The 19,493-nt window shown below is 40.5% G+C and overlaps 1 protein-coding gene across 1 annotated transcript in view; it reads right to left on the bottom strand.

Annotated features, from left to right (window-relative positions):
* Positions 1–5,231: 5,231 nt before the first annotated feature.
* CAND1 (cullin associated and neddylation dissociated 1) overlaps positions 5,232–19,493 on the bottom strand; it is a 50,835-nt gene continuing 36,573 nt past the window's right edge. The window contains exons 8-15 of the mRNA XM_090042482.1: positions 18,834–19,126; positions 17,984–18,125; positions 14,840–16,333; positions 12,871–12,966; positions 9,211–9,380; positions 8,963–9,127; positions 8,632–8,739; positions 5,232–7,301 (exon numbers count right to left, since the gene is read on the bottom strand). Of these exons, the coding sequence (XP_089898608.1) occupies positions 7,077–7,301; positions 8,632–8,739; positions 8,963–9,127; positions 9,211–9,380; positions 12,871–12,966; positions 14,840–16,333; positions 17,984–18,125; positions 18,834–19,126 (2,693 nt within the window). The 3' untranslated portion in view covers positions 5,232–7,076. The remainder of the gene's footprint in view (positions 7,302–8,631; positions 8,740–8,962; positions 9,128–9,210; positions 9,381–12,870; positions 12,967–14,839; positions 16,334–17,983; positions 18,126–18,833; positions 19,127–19,493) is intronic.

Raw genomic sequence — 19,493 nt, 5'->3', positions numbered from 1 at the left:
TGACTCTGTGCTACCTGGTGAGGATGTGTATTCCTCCTTAATGTAGAGTGCCACACCCCCACCTTTTCTCCCCATCCTGTCCCTCCTATACAGCCTATAGCCCTTGATATTCACTGCCCATTCATGCATTGGGTCATGCGTTGGGTCTTGTTTTGTATACACTCAAGTGATATGGTCCTGACAGAACAGAGGAGGGAAGGGGAAGAGAATAAAATGGCAGCTGTTTACTATTGCTGCCAATTAAACTTTAATAGATGATATGGCAGTGAGTAAAGGTGAATGCACTGAAGAGCAACTCTGTTTAAACCAGAAGAATAGATGTTTGAGTATTCATGAGGGGGAAAAAAAACAAAAACAACTAAGCTCCAGGATCTGGGGATTCATAGAATCACTGAGTCGGAAGGGACCTAGACAGAGTCCGACCCCCTGCCATGGGCAGCAAGGAGCACTGGGGGTGGCAGGGGTCATAAGACCCCAGCCATGTGCCTATCCAGTCTCCACCTGAAGATCTCCAGGGAAGGTGAGAGCACCACCTCTCTGGGGAGCCGATTAACTTCCTGGTTTTGCTCAGAAAGTGTTATCTAAAGATTCTGACTAGCTGGATCTAGAAACTGAAGTAAACAGACTACTTTGATTTTGAATGTTTTCCCAATGAAAGCAGTTAGTGGGTACAAAGATAGTGCCCATCAGTCATAGCCATAAGTAAAACCCACAGTAAAATTCTGAGCCACAGAAGAGGCAAAGTGCAAGATGCGTAGAAGGAAACTGTTCTTAGTAACACTCTACTTGGCTTGTTCTAGGGGCCTACCATAGTAGCACATGAACTCTTTGTGCACGTAATTTGAACCATTAAATGGAAGATCACTACTACATCTTACATGGCAAGTAATGCTCCCTCCCTTAAATACTTACTGAAATCAAAACTTCTTATGTGCTCAGGATTTTTCCTTGTAAGTGCTTAAATAAAACCACTAGCATTTCACATTCTGAAACAGGTTGAATTTAAACAGAGTATTCACCGCTACAGATTTACTACTTATTGCTAGCCCCAACGTAGGCTGAAGGCAGGGCAGATTAGGCCATACCAGATTCAACATGCAGAGCCAATCTGGTGGGGCACTGCATGCATGTGCCTTGTGCCCCCCCCGTGCTATGTGCAGTGCATGCAGATTTTCCAGCTCCATGCACAACACATTCTGGCCCAGTTTCAGTGCTCATTCTGCACATAGGATGCTCCACCAGACCAGCCCTGCATACTGGCTCTGGGCCAGGTCCAAATTGAGCCCCAGGCTATCAGCATACACCAGAGCCAGCACACAGGGCGATCTGGCATGACACCCAACCTAATGTGTGCCCTGTGCACCACATACAGACCAAGCCCTAGTACTGGACTAGTGTGTGCATGCTACATGCAGCACTGGGCTGGCCATGTGCACTGCCTGCAGCCAACATGAGACAGGTGCTTAATGCAGTGTCTCATTGAGCTTAAAGCAGTGTCTCGCTGGACCAGCCCTGTGCACGGACACTGGCATGGCCCAAACCAGCCCAGCCCCAGAGCCAGTCCAGTGTGCACTCCAGACCAACTTCTTGTGCCAACCTTATGACAAACCACCTATGCCAGGTCAGTCCCAGACCCATGGGCCAGATCATACAAAACTCTGCAAACTATATTTTTGACACCCCTAGACTACAGCATAAAAGCTTTAGATGATATAACAGCCAACAGAATAAGTGCACAGAGTGAAAAATGGAAAGACTTGGTGAATGATTTGTACAGTGTTGTCAGCAAACCTGTAACTCAGAGGTGTTCTATGGTCAAACTAAATTTTATTAGCTTTTAATTAGATGCAAGCTGACACTGACTAAAACAGATCCATTCCTCATTTCCCAAAATATGCTTTATTTGAAGTTAAACTAACACAGTCAGACCACACCTGAATATGTTGCGACTAGCCATCAGAATTTAAGGTGACATGCTCACCTGACAATAGGAGCTTTTAAATGCAAATTAAAAAGCAGCACCAGAGACAGGAGACAAGGATTCCTCCAAGACCAATGCAGTGAACTTTCATCTCTGTTTAAAAGTTCAGAACTCATCAGGACTCGTTTAATCTAAAACCTTTTCATAGCACTCGAACTGTACGAATTACATTTGCACTTCATTTGCAATTTACACTGTGAAAACAGTATGAATGGAAACATTTTGAGCAAGTAAGTAGAAGCATCAGCCTAGGCAGTATTGAAATGTTGATGTAGATGGAATGATCCAGGAAACTGCATAGTTGGTTCAAAGATAAGTTTTTGAAAGCAAAGTGATCTGATGAAAATGCCGTGCATTAGAATCATAGAAAATGAGGGTTGGAAGGAACCTCAGATCATCTAGTCTGATCTGGTAAGTGCAGGACCTTGCCCTCATCCTTGTTGAACCTCATGAGATTTCTTGTGGCCCAATCCTCCAATTTGTCTAGGTCACTCTGAATCCTAGCCCTACCCTCCAGTGTATCTACTCCTCTCCCCAGCTTAGTGTCATCGGCAAGCTTGCAGAGGGTGCAATCCATCCCACCTTCCAGGTCACTGAGGAAAATATAGAATACAACCCCTGGGACACTCCACTTGATATGGACTGCCAACTAGACATCAATACATTGATTACTACTCTCTGAGCCAGATGCTCCAGCCAGTTTTGTATCCACCTTACAGTCCACTCATCCAGCCTATACTTCCTTGGCTTGCCTACGAGAATGTTGTGGGAGACCGTATTAAAAGCCTTGCTAAAATCAAGGTATACCACATCTGCTCTCCCCGCAACCACAGGCTCATTCTGATAACATAAAAGCCTTAGTGCGTCTGTCTGTAATGCTTTATTCGCACTCTGGTTGTCTTGGCACCCAATCACAATGTTGACTGAAACAACCAATCAGAGCCCTCTGCACATACAGACACACACAGTGGAGTGCCACCAGGATGGCAGGGGCTGAAGGGCCGGAGCACACAGGCGAGGCTAGTGGTGCTAGCCTCCTTGGAAGCAGATGGCAGGGATGGAGTGGGACTGACGGGCTGGAACGGGGGGGGGGGGGGGGCGGGGCAGTGTCTCATGAAGCCAGTGGTGGAACGGTGGCACCACAGGGCACTGGTGGTGGTGCTCTGTTCCCACCTACCCATCCCCCCAGTCATTCATAACAGGCAATTTGTTAGTCTCATCATAGAAGGCAGTCAGGTTGGTCTGACATCACTTGCCCCTAGTAAATCCATGCTAACTGTTCCTAATCACCTTCTTCTCCTCTGAGTGCTTAGAAGTGGATTCCTTCAGGATCTGCTCCATGGTTTTATCAGGAATTGAGGTCAGACTGACTGGTCTGTAGTTCCCTGGATCCTCCTTTTCCCCTTTTTTAAATATGGGCCCTATGTTTGCCCTTTACCAATCATCTGGGACCTCTCCTGATAAATCATGAGTTTCCAAAGATGATGGCCAGCAGCTCTGTAATCACATCAGCCAACTTTTTCAGCACCCTGAGGTGCATCCCATCCAGCCCCATGGAGTTGTAAATGGACTTCATCCTAACCATGCAATGGGTTCCATAAAATATCTGTCACAAAAATCATTGCCTGAAGCATCAGATTACATATTCTGGATCTGAGCAGCATTTTTCCTCCTTTTCACAGAAGGAACACTACTACTGACATATGAAAAAGGGGTAGAGAGGGAAGTGTTATGGTATAGGTCCTTTGAACTTCAAACAAAGAAAAAAAAAAGGCAGGGGGGCAAGGGGTTCTACCAGAAACAGGGAAGAAAAGGATTTTGTAACCAAGAACTGCTTACCTGGTAAGTTGCTGGATACAGAAAAACCTATACATGTCACAGGTTAGGTTCTATAACCGCTCCCTGCACAAATGAGGGTTTGCAAAGTAGCTGGGGTTACAAAAGAACTACAGTTCTTTAATTGGGACTGATAGGGTGCTCCAGCTGTTTGCTGTGGCTTTTATTTCAGAAGGTGCTGTGTTACCTGTAGTAAACAGCTCTGAATTCATTCAGCAACTCAGTGAAAATGAAGAAATTTGAGAAACACCTTGATCCAGGTTCTACTGTATTAAGCTTCTTAATAGTTGGGATAGTTTCCATATAGCTGTTGCCCAGTATCTTTGGATTTGTCAACACATTTTTGGATACGTACTGCAGTTTTGTTTAGTTTCCCCTCCAAGTTATATTTCATCATTAAAATATGGAATCCTTTATGAATGTGTAACTGTCAATTTATCATTTTGGGGAAAAGGGCCTCATTACCAGACATAGCACCTAAAGTATGTTGACCTATTTTCATCTATCAAACAAGTTATTTCTCATTTTGAAACTACACTTAATGTTTACTGCACTTTACTGACCAATTAAAAAACATTTTTGAAGTGTGTTTTGTTCTCCCACCTCACCATGTAACAAAGTTTTTACACAGCTCAAATAAAAGCCATAGTTATGCAGACACACATTCCTCTTCCATGAGTTTGTACAAATGGAAATGACAGGAATTAAGTAAAAAGAGGTACATAAATGGCAATAGAAGTGACTGACCAGTCCTCACAAGTGGCTAAAAATGTGTGCTCTAAACTCACTGTAACAAAGAAAACCTGTAAAAATACTGCAAGAGAGTAGTACCCCCCCCCCCAACTCCATCACCACTCCTTAAGGTTCTTTTAACTTCTCTTATTTAACTCTCCTAGGGCAGGCAAATAGAAGGCAACTCTTAAAAAGTGTCAACACACTGATATTTACAATAACATACAATATGAGCTCAGCTGTTTACGGTAATTCTAACCACTCCAAAAATTAAAGTATGAAAGCTTTTCAAATGACTTGAGAACCACGTGCCACGAAAACAGAATGGTGATTTTCTCTCTCTATTAAGGAGAAACTCAACTTCCTGATTAGTCCCAAATCTTACTGTTCTTCAGTTTATTGTGAAATCAGTTATTGATACACAAGGTGTCTTGGTTTTCATCATCTATATTATAGCAGTTCTTCATATGTGACATTCTGTTCTCTCAATAATTACTTGCGACATCTAATCTCTTAACAGAGCATGACTATTACAACTACATGGAATCTTTCACCACAACCCACCAGGTATAAGACCTTACATTTTTTCATGTCACATCCAAGATCAAGTCCATAAGTACTTTCTCACTCATTGCGAGTGAAAACATCAGTGAAGAAATTTAATAGTAATGATGACTAACAATCTCAATAGATTTTTAATTCAGAGCATCACACTATGGTTAAAATTAGATGAAATACAAAGGAGTATGAAATTCTCCTGCATCATGGTCCCAATAATAAAAGTATATTCTTCCCTTCCCCCAACATACGGCATTTCTCACTAATGTTGACCATCATCCTTTTCCACCATATTTAAATATGTTGGTACAATTTAAGATGTCCTTTATTTCTACTTCCAAAAGACAACTTTGTTACATGAGCATGAAGACTTTGAAGATAGATAAGCTACAATATCAAAATGATTACTTTGCAGTGTTACTTGCAATTGTAACTACCATTTGAGTTCATGTAAACTTCTCCATACAGGTCCTTTTAAAAAGAAAGGCATCAAACCCCACCAGTTTGCAAATGTGTAAGCAAAATTAAACCATTCATCTGATAGCTAACAAATCCTGACATACTACGAGCTTCTCAGAGTTCATTAAAAATGCATGCGTGAGATACTCCAGTAACAGTCAATGTATGCCAGACAACAGCAATATTTGATTTTAAGAATTTGTAAATGGCTAAAAAGTTATCAAGTAAAATGAAACCAGAGAAAAACATGAAGACCAGAATTTTAACACAAAACAACTGTAATCAAAGAAGTGACAAACTTCAGTTTAAGGCAGTGGTTCCCAACTTCATGATGAAGCCTCCACTTGCAATAACCACCACCTCCAAAGTCCTACTCACCAGAAGATTACATGATGCTTGAAGTGTGTGAGCTTGCCAGTGAGGTCCCTTGGCCACCATATTGCTATCACTTCTGACTAGCAAAAAAAAATTGCAGTCTACCAAGTAGATGCATGAATCTACAATACTATGCAATTTCATCTATTGGGAGTTGCAAAACAAGGGATGGAAGGCAGAGATCTTCTGAGAAACAACCTGCTTGGGTATGTTTATAGTAGAATGCAAATTTGGTCCAGGATTCCATGTTTTACCTACTCTGTGAATTTTTCCCTACCCCACACCCGCACAAGCTCCTGACTTGTCTTCCAAGTGATTCATTCCCCAGGTTGGGAAACACTGGAATAGTGATTACTTTACCTATAGACCACCATAACTGAAATTAGAAACTTGTATTAAAACTTAACCTTCTCTCTTTTCTCCCCTCTTCTATGAACATTTTCTTTGTAAAAATAATACCTGCAAATCGCACTGATACAGTAGTACTTATTTTAACTTGTATTATGAATAAACTGCACATGCTGTTTTACAGACAATATATTTGTAAACTTGCTCATGCAAAATTAGTGTGCACAACAGGGATATTACTTTTCTAATTCCCCACACCTTTAAAAATGACACGTATTTATGTCTGTATTTTAAAACTGTCCCCAAACCCTCAGTAATAATAAATCTTACACAGAAGAATCTCTCATCTGCCAGCCAAATCAATTTATGTAACTAAAACAAAAAGAATAAAAGTTGTACAAAAACATGGTGGTTTTGTTTTTACAGGAAGAGAAACTTAATAAAAAGAAAAAACCATGGTCATGAAATTTTAACATTTTAATCCTAAACATTACGTGGCAAATGGATGTTGGAACCTAATTTCCATACACCATGCGCTTAAACTTTTTATTTCCAAATGTGGCCAAATCCACTAAAACATGAGTGCTTTACAAACTCTGGATTATGGAAATACATTTCTGGAATAAATGTAAGAAAAGCAACAATGGGAAAAAAGCCAACTGTTTCCATAAAGGTAAATAAAATGGAACAAGTGTGAAGATTAGGTATTTTTCCATTTCTTACTTTTAACCTGTCAAATCAGTGCATCATATGGTTCAACGTAATGGTCCCCATTTTGAACAAGTATCTAACTAGTGTCCATTGATTCCAAGTTAGTGGATGATGAATCTTTTTGGATACTTTCGAAGATGGCTGCCAGCTCAGGGTTAGAGCTTATCTGCGACTGAAATTCACTCATTAATGGACTCTTCTCTGCTTCTGGAATAGTTAGAAGTGCTGCTACTGCCCTCATGGCAGATCGCTTGAGTTCATCTTGTTTTTCAAACTCCTGTTTCACCGAATTTGCCTTTACCTGGGGTAGGAGGAATAAAAGCATTTAGGAAGTTTAATTTTTCTTTTTTTATTTTTTATATATATATATATATATATAAAAAAAACAGGCACTTTAGGACATTTTTGTTTTTATGTATAAAACACCTTCATTAAACAGGTATCTGAAATGGTTTACTACTGTACTGGCTGCAATGTACTCAAAAACTGAAAAAGCAAAGAGCCCATCACAGGAGACTAGAAACCTGTAAACTAATGTTTGATGTACTTAAACAAAAAAATATTACAAATAGACTTGTCTTGAAAATAGTAGAATAGGCAAAAATTAGTACTAGAGGAAAAAAAATAGCCAATCCATATACCAATTAAAAGCAGAAGTACCCAATCTTCATTTAGTCAGGTCAGCAGCATTATAAAAATTAAATGACAGCTCTAGGCATATTTACCAAGCCAAATTTTTATAAAATGTTAGAACCTCAATGGCATCGCCATGCAAAACTTTTCAATCATACAGATATTACTTCATCACTAAAAAAAAGTCTCAAGTCCATCACGTGAAACAAGAAGCAGAATAACTGCAAAAAGTGAGTAACAAAATGAACAGGGGAAATTTAATGCAACATCTAGAAGTCCTGGCCATGAACAAGGACACCATTATGCCAGGTGCTGAATAAAACATACTGCCTCAAACAGCTTATCATAAAGGTAAATAAAGCATTCAGAAAAGGAAAAAACAGCAGTCTTATGCCACTCCTTTCATTTCATACTGCATGTTTGCCCTTTCAGTAGCCAACTGCAAGTTTTCTGTAACTTTTAAATCATTGTTAAAAATCATAGTAACACTCAATATTCCATATTTCATTTACATAATGAAACTTGAGTTTGCCAAGTGCTGAAACAGCAGTGAAGCTTCTGACTGACCTCAGACAAGGTAAGCAAATGATCCAGGGATATTTACATTAGCATGTATATTCAGAACAGAAGAGGAATTTCCATTAGAAATTGTACATATATACCCAAGTCCTTCAAAACATTTTATAAACTTTTTCAAATTATAACAATTCTTGAATATAACTTACCAAACCATGACAGACTAAAGGTGTACTATGTGTGGGTGAAGGTACCACTCTGGGCATCTTATCTTACAATACAATTTGATTATAAAGAGTACATTCATGCAAACCTTGTTGAAGCCTAGTTTACAACTACAGGACAGAATAAATTCATAATGATAACTTTTCAAACAGTACTGTATTTTGGATTCAAGACACTGATTCAGTCACACTATTTCTATGACCTTTTTTCTGTTGCTGTGTTCTATTAATCAAGAGTAGTTATAATTAAGACAGTACCTTTGTTGTACATGTGGCACGTAAGGGTTCAACAAGTCTATCCAACCTCTGTAGTACTGCACTTGGACACAGGGTAGACAGTCTCACCAACATTAAAAATGTTAGCATCTAGTTGAGGGGAAAGTCAATTCAGAAACAAGTTATGCCCTTTTCCTCTACAGCAATACTTAACGTAAATAGAATTCAAGCAGAATGGATCATTTAAAAAGAAAGACTGCCTGATGATACTTGTCAATCAGCCTGCTGGTCTATTCAATATTTACATAAGCAAGAGTACATCATTGCTTAGAACAGAATGCTCACATGTAAAACGTATGAGATGATAGCCAACCTTAATATCATAGTGATCCTTCAAGCCATCTTCAACATGGTTTAAGAATTCAAATATGTCTAGTCTATCCAAACAACTATCTAAAAGCGTATACATGCACTCAAAAGCAGCTTTTCTGATGTCCAGCCCATCATCAACTGTATGCTTAAATGGTCCCATTTCCACCTGCACACAGAAACAAAATGTTAGGAAGTCATATTTAAAAGTCCTCTTAATTTTTGTTTAGAGGTTTTTCCTGGCTCACCTACCTCTCTTATTAGCTCCTTTCTCACTTTTGTTTCATTGTAAAGATGAGGAAGCACAGTATCTAAAAGGTCCCTTATTAATGATGGTTTATTGTGTGCTGCTGAGTTAAATGTCACTAGAGCTACTCTCCTTACATTGAGATCTGGGTCTTCCAGTGTTTTCAGGAAGTCACCTACAACCATGGAAATAAATCAGTTACAAAACAATTTTTTTAGTTTGTTAATATTATAAATATTTCTCCATATTGGGTTCATGTTCAGCTTTTAATAGCGAACTACTTAACGTGAGTACAGTTTTAGGTGAACAGAAATGGCCATTGCTACTTTTAGCCACAGTGCACAGAACTGGCTATAATGTTGTGACTTAATATACCATATATCTGGACTTTGGGTTCAGCATTATATACATTAGTATCACACTGAGAAATAAATAGCATTGTAACAGAGCACTTACTAGCAGGGGCCTGAGTGGCAGTTAGGCAGCCTACAATGCCAATTAGGCAAAGTTGCCTGATTGGGAGCAGGGCCCAGCTGTGCTCTATTAAGAGCTGAGCCCTGAACTGCAAAGAGGCAGCAGCTAGGAAGCAACACTATCTGGCTGGGCTGCTGCTCAGAGTACCATCTTGGAGTTAAGGGTTGGGACTATGGGGAAAGAGAATGCCCCATGGTCCTGGGCATGACCGAAACTGCACCCTGCTGGAGATGAGTGGCCTGGTGGCACTGTCTGTGGTGGGACAGTCCCTCAGAAATGCCAGGCCAGTTACAGCCCCAGTGAAAGGAGAGTATGGGGCACCTTCTAAGCCCAGCCCCACATCCCTGGTGAGTGAGATCAAGCGGGGGGAGCCCAGACTCACCTAGAGTACTGAGGCAGGGCCCAGGTTGGTGGAGGGACCAGTGACAACACCCAGACTCTTGGTGAAAGTCTGAGGCTGCAAATAGAAGCCAGCATGAAGCTCCAGGGGGTGGGGCCCTGAGCCTTGAGGAGCTATTAACGAAGCTCCCAGGGCCAGAGATAAGGAGATAGCCCAGGGAGGGCTTGGGGACAGGGCTTGAAGCCCTGATTCCAGAGGTGTGAGGTTAGAGCCTCAAGAGTGTGCACAGGGCCTGGGGCCCAGTGTATGTGTGTAATGAGAAAACCCAGGGTGAGCGCGCTAGGACCGTGAGGGTGAGAGCGCTGCTGGGAGTGAGAGTCCCACGTGAGACTCCAGAGCTCGGGTTCCAGTGCTAGCTAGTTGGAGGAAACATCTGCGAGACATGGGATATGATAAGGGGAGGTCAGAGATGTATACATAGGCCCTTGTCATCAGGGCAGAGACATGGGCAGCCTCCCGCCTGATTACCATCGGATAATTATTAACATCAAGGCATGGCAGGCAAGAAGGCGGGAGGCTGGCCCTAAGACAAGTGGGTAGGCCTATGTTTAGACCAGCCCTGGGGCACCCACTTGTTACAAGCATATTATGCACAAAAGTACCACTGATTTCAATTACCACTTTCAAAGTGAACTTATAAACTTATACCATTATTTTTCGCTGGTAAGCCTTACATAATTAGTAAAAACAAAACAAAGAAAACGCTATTTGAAGTCATCTCTATCCTCCCCCACTAATTTTCATAAAACCTGTTTACAAGTGTGCTACCATCCACTCTAACATCAAGGAGTTGATACAAATGTAATTCTAAGAAACCTACCAAAGTGTATTTAAATACCTTTGCTACTGCATGTCCTTAACTTATAAGCGAGCAAATTTGCTATTGCATGTCCTTAACTTGAGCAAGCAAATGAGTAAGAGATTTCAAACCTATTAATGAAAAACTACTTCCCAAACTCAACCACAGTTAACATTCAGCCTTTGCAGAAATCATTTGTATTATACTTCCACAATAAGGTAAACGAGACAAGAATTTTGTTTTAAAGTTTACCTCACATTATAGCCAGTTGCTGTGAAAAACAGAATATAAAAAGGGAAAAGTAAAGGACACCTATTCCTACATACAAAGAGAAACAGGAAAAATGAAGAAAAAGAAGCAGGACAAAGAAATACTGATACTGATGGAGGTCCAATGACAGCCATTAGGTCTGGTTCCTTGTTCACTAAGCCATTACAAGAACTCTGATTTCTTTTAGGATTTTTTCTTGCTCCATAAATAACAAATGATTCTAAAAGGAAGCATCTCTGATTTAGAGGCTTGCGCATCATACTGCAACCCAGTCTTGATTTGAAAAAAAAAAAAAAAAGTACACAAACATTTCCAATACAGAGACTAGCTAGTCACACCATGAACAAAGAGTAATTGAAAATGCATGATTTTGAAAATATGCCAAATGTTTTACATTCCTACAAGACCTAAGAGAGTAGGAAGTATAAATTTTCTATGGATGTTAATCAATCGGCTTAAAAAAAATTCTCCATGGCAGGTTTAGCTTCAATGGTTTGTCATGAACAAAAGTAGATCTGAGGATTAAAATCATATAGCAATACAAAGCTTGTTTTTTCATGCCAAATATTACCTTAGTGCCAAATATTATGTTATTAACAAATCAAAAAGCACAATTATACAGCTCAGATTATTTCCTCAATAGGTATAATAATTCTAGAGTTCAGTAAATCTTAAATTTTAAAAGAATGACACGGCTATGCTTGAATTTATGATAAAATGTTTGGAAATAGTTTGAAAGTGTAGTATTCCTATACAATTGCAAGCAAATGCTTAGCAATATCTATCATGACCATAGCTCTGAGTTCCCATGATCTACAGTCAGTGCAGAGGCAGAAGAGGATCTTGGAGTCATTACTGATGCCAAATGAACATGGGCTGACAGTGTGGGGATGCAGTCAAGAAGGCCAACCATACGTTGTCGTGCATCCACAGATGCATCTCAAGTAGGTCCAAGGAGGTGATCCTCCCCCTCTATGTGACACTGGTCAGGCTGCAGCTGGGGTACTGTATCCAGTTCTGGGTGACGCACTTCAGGAGGAATGTGGACAACATGGAGAGGTTCCAGAGGAGGGCCACTCGCATGATCTGGGGGCAGCAGGGCAGGCCCTACAAGGAGAGGCTATGGGACCTGAATCTGTTCAGCCTCCACAAGAGAAGGCTGAGGGGTGTATCTAGTGGCCTGTTACAAGTTAGTCAGAGAAGACTAGAAGGCATTGAGGGAGCCCCTGTTCCCACCAGGAGTGACTAGAAATAACAGTCACAAGCTGGCAGAGGGTAGATTCAAACTAGACATCAGGAGGCACTACTTCACTGTCAGGGCGGCTAGGATCTGGAACCAACTTCCAAGAGAAGTGGTGCTGGCTCCTACTCTGTAGGTCTTTAAAAGGAGGCTAGATGAACACCCTGCTGGGGTCGTTTGACCCCAGTACTCTTTCCAGCCATGGCAGGGGGTCGGACTTGATGATCTGCTCAGGTCCCTTCCGACCCTACTAACTATGAAACAGTGAAATGTCACTATTGACCCCAAATACTTCAGTCTACAGCTTATAACCGATACTAATTGCTATTAGTAAGAGCAAAGTGACAAATTCCAGAAACTGGAAAGTATTTATTTTTTTGAAAAATGGATTCTTTAAAATGCACACACTTCAACACAAATATGAAGCAATTGCTTGAAACTAAACTTGTTTCAATTTTTTTAAAAAAGTGCAAGAAACATACCTATGCAATTCTTCAACAGTGGATCTATGGGTTGTGGATGATCAGAAATCGTGAACTTCACAGCAGTAACTACTGAGCTTCGAGCATATGATGATCCTGATATGAAAACATTAGGAAGTTTAAGGATTAGGAATTACTGAAAAAACAGGACTACTAAATTCTTTCACTGCAAGTGACTTTCTCTTGGGCTCCATTTCAAAATATTAATTTTCCTAAGGATGGCATTTGAGATTGACTTCTGAATAATAAGAATAAAACAATTGCAGATTGCCTAGCACTATGTTGTTTTTTCTTCATATATGTCCTATTACATTTTAAATGAAGAATAAAAATTCGAAATATATTAAAGTCTACATTCTATACAATATTAATTAAATAATGGACAACTTGAAACCACATCCCAATGCATTCAACACAGGAATTCTGTCTTACATGACAGCAAGTATAGAAATGTTTGTCAAGTCTTACAAATTAATCTGGAGTACTGAATTACATACAACAGACGTACTATATTTACTTGAATACACGATGATCCTGAATAGAAGACCAACCCCCCAATAAGTTATAATTTTTTAAATCAGCTTTCAGGTATAGAATCTAATTATTGGAAATTTGCCATGACTTTGTCTCCCTTCCACTGCTACAGCAGGGAAATAAGCTTGGGGAATCAGGTGGCCCCTTACCCCGTAGCCCCCCTAATTTTTTTCCCCCTACAGCCACTTCTCGCTTTTACTATCAGCCCTTGCTTTCCCTGAGTACCTGAAAGTGAGAGGCAAATTTCAAAACACTGACATTGAAATAAACATGCCTGTAGTAATTTAGTTAATTCACTATTTAGTGTAGCACCACACTAATCATAAGTGACAGGTAAGAAACAGGCAAACAGAGCTACTCTGGGTGAATTATTTGAGGCCTGGGTCAGTGATGTCTGCCATACATTTAAGACTGGCGAAGAAACCAGGATCACTGGAAATGGGAAAGGCACAGCTAAGCTGCAAGTGAAAAGGAAGCAGAAATGTATGCAATGTAGTGGCTCACCATGACTTGAAAAACAATTGGAGCTGAGCGGGGACTGAGCACAATGTGCACTACTATACATCTTATTCAGATGAGTTGCACTAACCTAGCCATGTAGCAAGTTTCCATTAGCATGTTTGCCCAGCATAGCCACGTGTTGGATAGTCATGTTCAATGTTGGTACATTTAATCCACTTCATAGTTGGTTCCCATTACTGAGCACATGCTGCTTTTTGGAAGCGATTTAATGATAGACAATGTATTTAATCAGGGGTTTTTTGTATTCAAGTGCAAGATAAGGGGCTTTTTCCCCATGCTGATTGGGGAGAGGGGAATTCTTGTCCTTGTATTCAAGTAAATATAGTGTTTACTCCTTAACCCTCCTTATATTTCACAATTATTCTGATATGCAGTTTAGGAATCTTTCAAATTTATCCCACTGCCAGTGGCATAATAATAATGTCTCCATCTTATTCTCTGAAATCATTTACATACTTTATAAGAACTCTAACAAAAGCCACCTTCCATTGTCAAAAACAAGGACAGGAAAGTCACATTGACTTATTTCTGAAGCTTAAGGAAAATGTTATACTTTTAAAATGCTTAATATTTCAAAAGTATAAATTGGACAGTAATTCAGTTGAACTTTATGTGAATTGTGACTTTTATCACTTCACTACTCTATAAATGTTATATGAAATTCAAATGCATTCATGAACAATATGTAAAATTTTGTTAGCTTAATTATATGGGCCGCAATGGTATGGAAAACAACAGTCCCACAGAATTCAAAAGCACACCTTTTCAACAATAAAATATAAATATTTCATAGCTTTTGTACTGAACTCCTTGGAAGAAATTTTATATCTAACCTCTCTCTTAACAGGAAGCCAATATTTAAATATATACATAGGTGAGTGTATACAAACATATGATATGAGTAACCACTCACCTGATGCTAAATATCCCTTGAGCCGTGGGAGAAGAGTCTCTGGGTCTATTAAAGTAAGCTTGCCCAAACATTCAGCAACAACATTCCTTGTACCCTCTTCTGCACATTCGCAGTGCTTCAGCAATAAGGCCCAGATGTTCTCAACATATGGTTTCAGACCTACCACTGATGCTGAGCTAATTATTTCTTTCAAGGAATGCAGAAGAAGGTACTGCCTCTTAGGTTGACTAGTTATTTCTTGTAATACAAATGGTAGATATTCAGGAAGATTACCAACACTAATACTGCCCAGTGCATAAGATGCTGCAGACTTCACTTCTTCACTAGGAGAGGAGAATGCTTCTAATATTACAGACTTGAGCTCAATTTGTCCACTTAGGTCAATGTGATGCCCAACTTCCCCAAGAGAAAGCAAAGCTAAAAGACGAATGGAATCCGTAGATCTTGAGTTCTTGACATCTTGAATGAACTGACCTACTACAGCGGGTCCTTCTTTAGGGCAAGCTCGTGTAAGGGCAGCTACACATTTGGCAATGGAATAATAAGACTGCTTGTGAGTAAGTGCTGTGCTCTGTGAATACACTGGACCCGTTAACATACGTAGTAAATCCATATATCCCAAATTATTTGTTCCAGTCACAACCAAAGCTTGAAAAAATTCTAGCATGGCACTAAGTGCTCCACCCTGCAGTAGGGGTGATCTCACCAGCCCAATAAGTTCATTGAGAATGGACCCACTGATCTTTGACAGGGAGGAAGGATACACTTTAGCCAGTGTAGTCAGAAAACTGATTGCCATCTGTGATACATGCATATCACTCTCACTTATGAGAGGTGGAAGCTCATCCAGGACTGCATCAATCATTGCAGCTGTCAAGCTGTCACTGTAATTTTTAATTAATATATCTAGAGCAGAAAGCGTTCCCAGTTTCAAAGCTCGCTGGTTCTTCCTGAGGAAAGACGCAAGAATAGGAACACCTTCCCCAAGGACTGGCCTGAGATCTATCTTCAAAGGAGAGCCAGCAATCAACGTCAAGGCCTTCACTGTAGTTAGCCGAGTAATCTCATTCTTCAGTCTCTCCAGGAATATCTGAAGCGTATTAGGCAGGTCAGTACCCAGATTATCACCAAGGCTACAAATAATCTGGCCCATGCAAGATATTGCCCTCTCTTTTACTTCTTGATCAATATCAGCAGCCTTCAATCTCTTGATCGTGCAAGTAAATAAATCTTTGATATATGGAGTAGCATCAAAGGAAGAAGGCTGGTCTAAAGGGCGAATGACCTTCACAAGCTGTTGTGTAACCAGAAGTGCCTCTGAGGTTATCTTGTAAAACGGGTCTCCAACACAAGCTACAACTGGTGGTACCAATGCTTGAACATGAGGATGGAAGACTTGGGGAGAATGGTTACAGAGGATCACATACAAACAAGACAAAGCATCTATCTTCAGATTAGAAGAGCTTGATTTGTCATTCAGTGAAAAAATTATCCCTGTAAAAGAAAGGAAACACTGTTATTTACAGGCTGGGTTTTAACACAAAAATTTCCCTAGTCTTGAAGGGACTGCAGTCAAATCATGCTGACATTTTCTGCTCCCAAACCCTATTTTATGAAAGCTTCCTTTACACTTTAGTACTAAAGAAATCAAAGAAACCTCTTCTACTAAACCCACTTAATGCCCTTTTCTTGTCTAGTAGAGAACACTTGGAACACAACTGTTCAAAATGACTGTACTTAAAAACACACACACATACACAGCTACTTTATAAGACTGAAAGAAGTTTAAAGTAGTACCTGGAACTAAGCACTGACATTATACATTATATTACAAAATTGTTTTACATAAGTTATATAGAAATTAATAGACGTTCCATATGCCTAAGTTTTCTTTTGAAAAAGATATCATCAGCTAAGCACTAAAGAGTTTCTAACTTTTTTTTTTTTTTTTTAAACAGGAAATTAATCTAAAAGAAAAGCTTTTTGGCTTTGGCAGTGTCACCAATAAAGATTCTGCATATGCAGGAAAGACTAAAATACAGGCAGTATTTCACCCAAAATAGGTGATAACATGGGTAAAATTGGCCTTGCAATTAGATGCAAGATAGCCATTTATACACCAAGAGGAAAAGAATTCTGTTGACCTTGTCACAAACAATATTGGCTATTTGTTGCTAAGGGGAGTAAGATTAAATTTCTCTAAAATATACACTCAGATTCACATCAAGCTACTTCAAGAATGGCATTTTTCTTTTAATTTTACATTTTAAAGCTTTTCTTTCTTTAAAGTTATCAAAATGTTTGAAATCTAACTCACTGCTAATCTTACACTAGCCAACTGCCCGTCAAGAATGACTGCCGGGGGGGGAAGGGGGCAGAAGGCAGGTAGGGATGGAGTCCTATGCTCCCTCCCTCCTATCCAGGCCTGCTCCCCCCTTCCTTCCTGCCGCTTGGGGTCCAAGTCTGCTCCCCACTTCTGTACCACAGTGGCAGAGGGAGGGGAGGGGAGGAGCGGGCTCAGGCCCAATGTGGGGGGTGTGGGGGAGGCCCACTTCTCCCTCACCATCGCGGTGGGCTGCCTTCTCCCTCTCCTGCAGACCCACTCCACTCACCCCCGCCCCACACTGTGTCAGCCCGGGCCCACTCTTCCCCCCACCCCCCACCATAGCATGCCTGCTCTTCCCCCTATTGCTGCCACATCTGCCCTGCAGGCAGTGACAACAGAAAGGGGGAGAGGCAAGCCAAGGCTAATGCTGGTGGCCTGGCCCCACCCGTCTGGGGTCCTGGCCCCACTCCCCCCGACTTCCAAGGAGCAAGGGGGGCAGACAAGCTCCGGTGGTTTCACCTCCCCCCCACCCCACTCCATCATCACCGCCTCCGGAGAGCGGGGGGGGGGGGGGGCCGCGAGGGCTGGCCACTCCATTGCCGCCACCTCCACCCCATTCCTCTGCTCTCTTGCCTCCCCTCCATCCTGTGTCCCCACCATCATAGTGGTGTTTTGCCACACCGCCACCTCCTGTCCTAATGCTGTATTCGCACTCTGATCGGTTGTTTCAGTCAACCAATCAGAGTGCAAATAAAGTGTTATGGACAGACAGACAGAGGCTTTTATAATATTAGAATTCACTAGTATGTCTTTCATACCTGGAACAAGTACAGGAACATGTTGCGTCAGGGCTCCAGGTAACACATTTACCAGCTCAGTTAGCATGTTAAAGCAACACTGACGAGTCTTTACACTTTTCTCCTTCATCTGTTTGTGTAAGGCTTTAACTATATTGGGAACCTGAAATTATTACATGCCTGTTAATTAGTTTAGCAGTTATCACTTCCTTTGCACAATTACTCTAGATCATGGGGGGAAAACCCATCTCCCTTCACTTTGATTCTTTAGATAAGCTTTATTCCCATTTAAACTGACACTGAAGATAAAGTTTCATATGTTCAAATCAACCCATATACTGAGAAATTTTAGGAAGATTTAAAATTAATCTTACTTAGCTAAATATCAGGTTTGTTCTTTTATAAAATCTTTACAAATAAGTATTAATTGTACCACTGTACTAAAACAGTTCAGAGAAAGTGTATTTTGTCTGCACTACCACACCTCTATTGTTTCAGAAAAGTGTTCCAAAAATCTCTGCCTTCTTCGTAAACATCATGTCACTTCACTTCCATTGTATGATTTCTTTTCATATTTTGAATTTAGTTGAACAGTTATAATAGCAGATAAAACAGGCAGAATTCAGTGCTTCGACTCCACAGCATTCTTAGAGAGGACAGTGAAATCTTCAAGTCAGGTAAGTGCTTCTGAGTCCAACAGGTAATTCCAGTTCCCAAATCAATAGCAGCTTTAGGGGCCAACTTATCCTACACCATTTTATATGTGCTGGCATACGGGCTCTGACCATACAACTCCAAACTCCATGGTATCAGAGGAGTAAAGAATAAATCATTTTGGGCCATCAAAGAAACAAAAATGATGGCAGCTAACCTGACTCTGAAGCATTGTCAAAGGTGTCTCTCCTTGTTCCATTGCATCAGGATCACAAAGCCAACTCTGCACAGGTCGAGTTTGTTTTAAGAGAGAAAGATATGCATGGAAAACATCTGCTTTTACATTCTCCTCACGCTCTTTGAATCTTGCTATCAAAGCAGGGGACACTGTCTTGTAGAATTCTGGAAGCATTTCATGCCTTGTGCTAACCACTGCATCCAAGCATTTAGCAGCTGCACGCCTCACTTTCCAGCTCATATCATCATCATCACTATATTCATCATCACTCCCTTGAAAAAATAAAATAATTTAATCACATGGAAATTCTAAACTAGACAATTCAGGCCAAGTTTTGTACAGAATGGTATTTTACCCATTTCATGCATAAAATGCATGGAAAGGCTTTACACTTGATAAGACATACCAAAGACATTAGTTTACGGGATGTTTAAGAATCACTTGGTCTATAGCCAAAGATAAAGAAAAGGTCGTTCAAGCTGCCTCAAATCTAAATTTTAATTACTTCTTTTGCTAGTTTCCTCAGACAGGTTTCTCACATTTGGCCCCTCATTAACTTCTGTTGTGAGAAGGGGCTGGGTTTCTTCCATTACATCTAGGACATCACTGAATTTTTGAAGTACAACAAGGCAAAAATTA

Source organism: Crocodylus siamensis, chromosome 4, assembly GCF_052110815.1.
Source record: "Crocodylus siamensis isolate JL-2025a chromosome 4, ASM5211081v1, whole genome shotgun sequence".
Taxonomy (NCBI): domain Eukaryota; kingdom Metazoa; phylum Chordata; order Crocodylia; family Crocodylidae; genus Crocodylus; species Crocodylus siamensis.
This window is presented reverse-complemented; position numbering and strand designations above follow the sequence as displayed.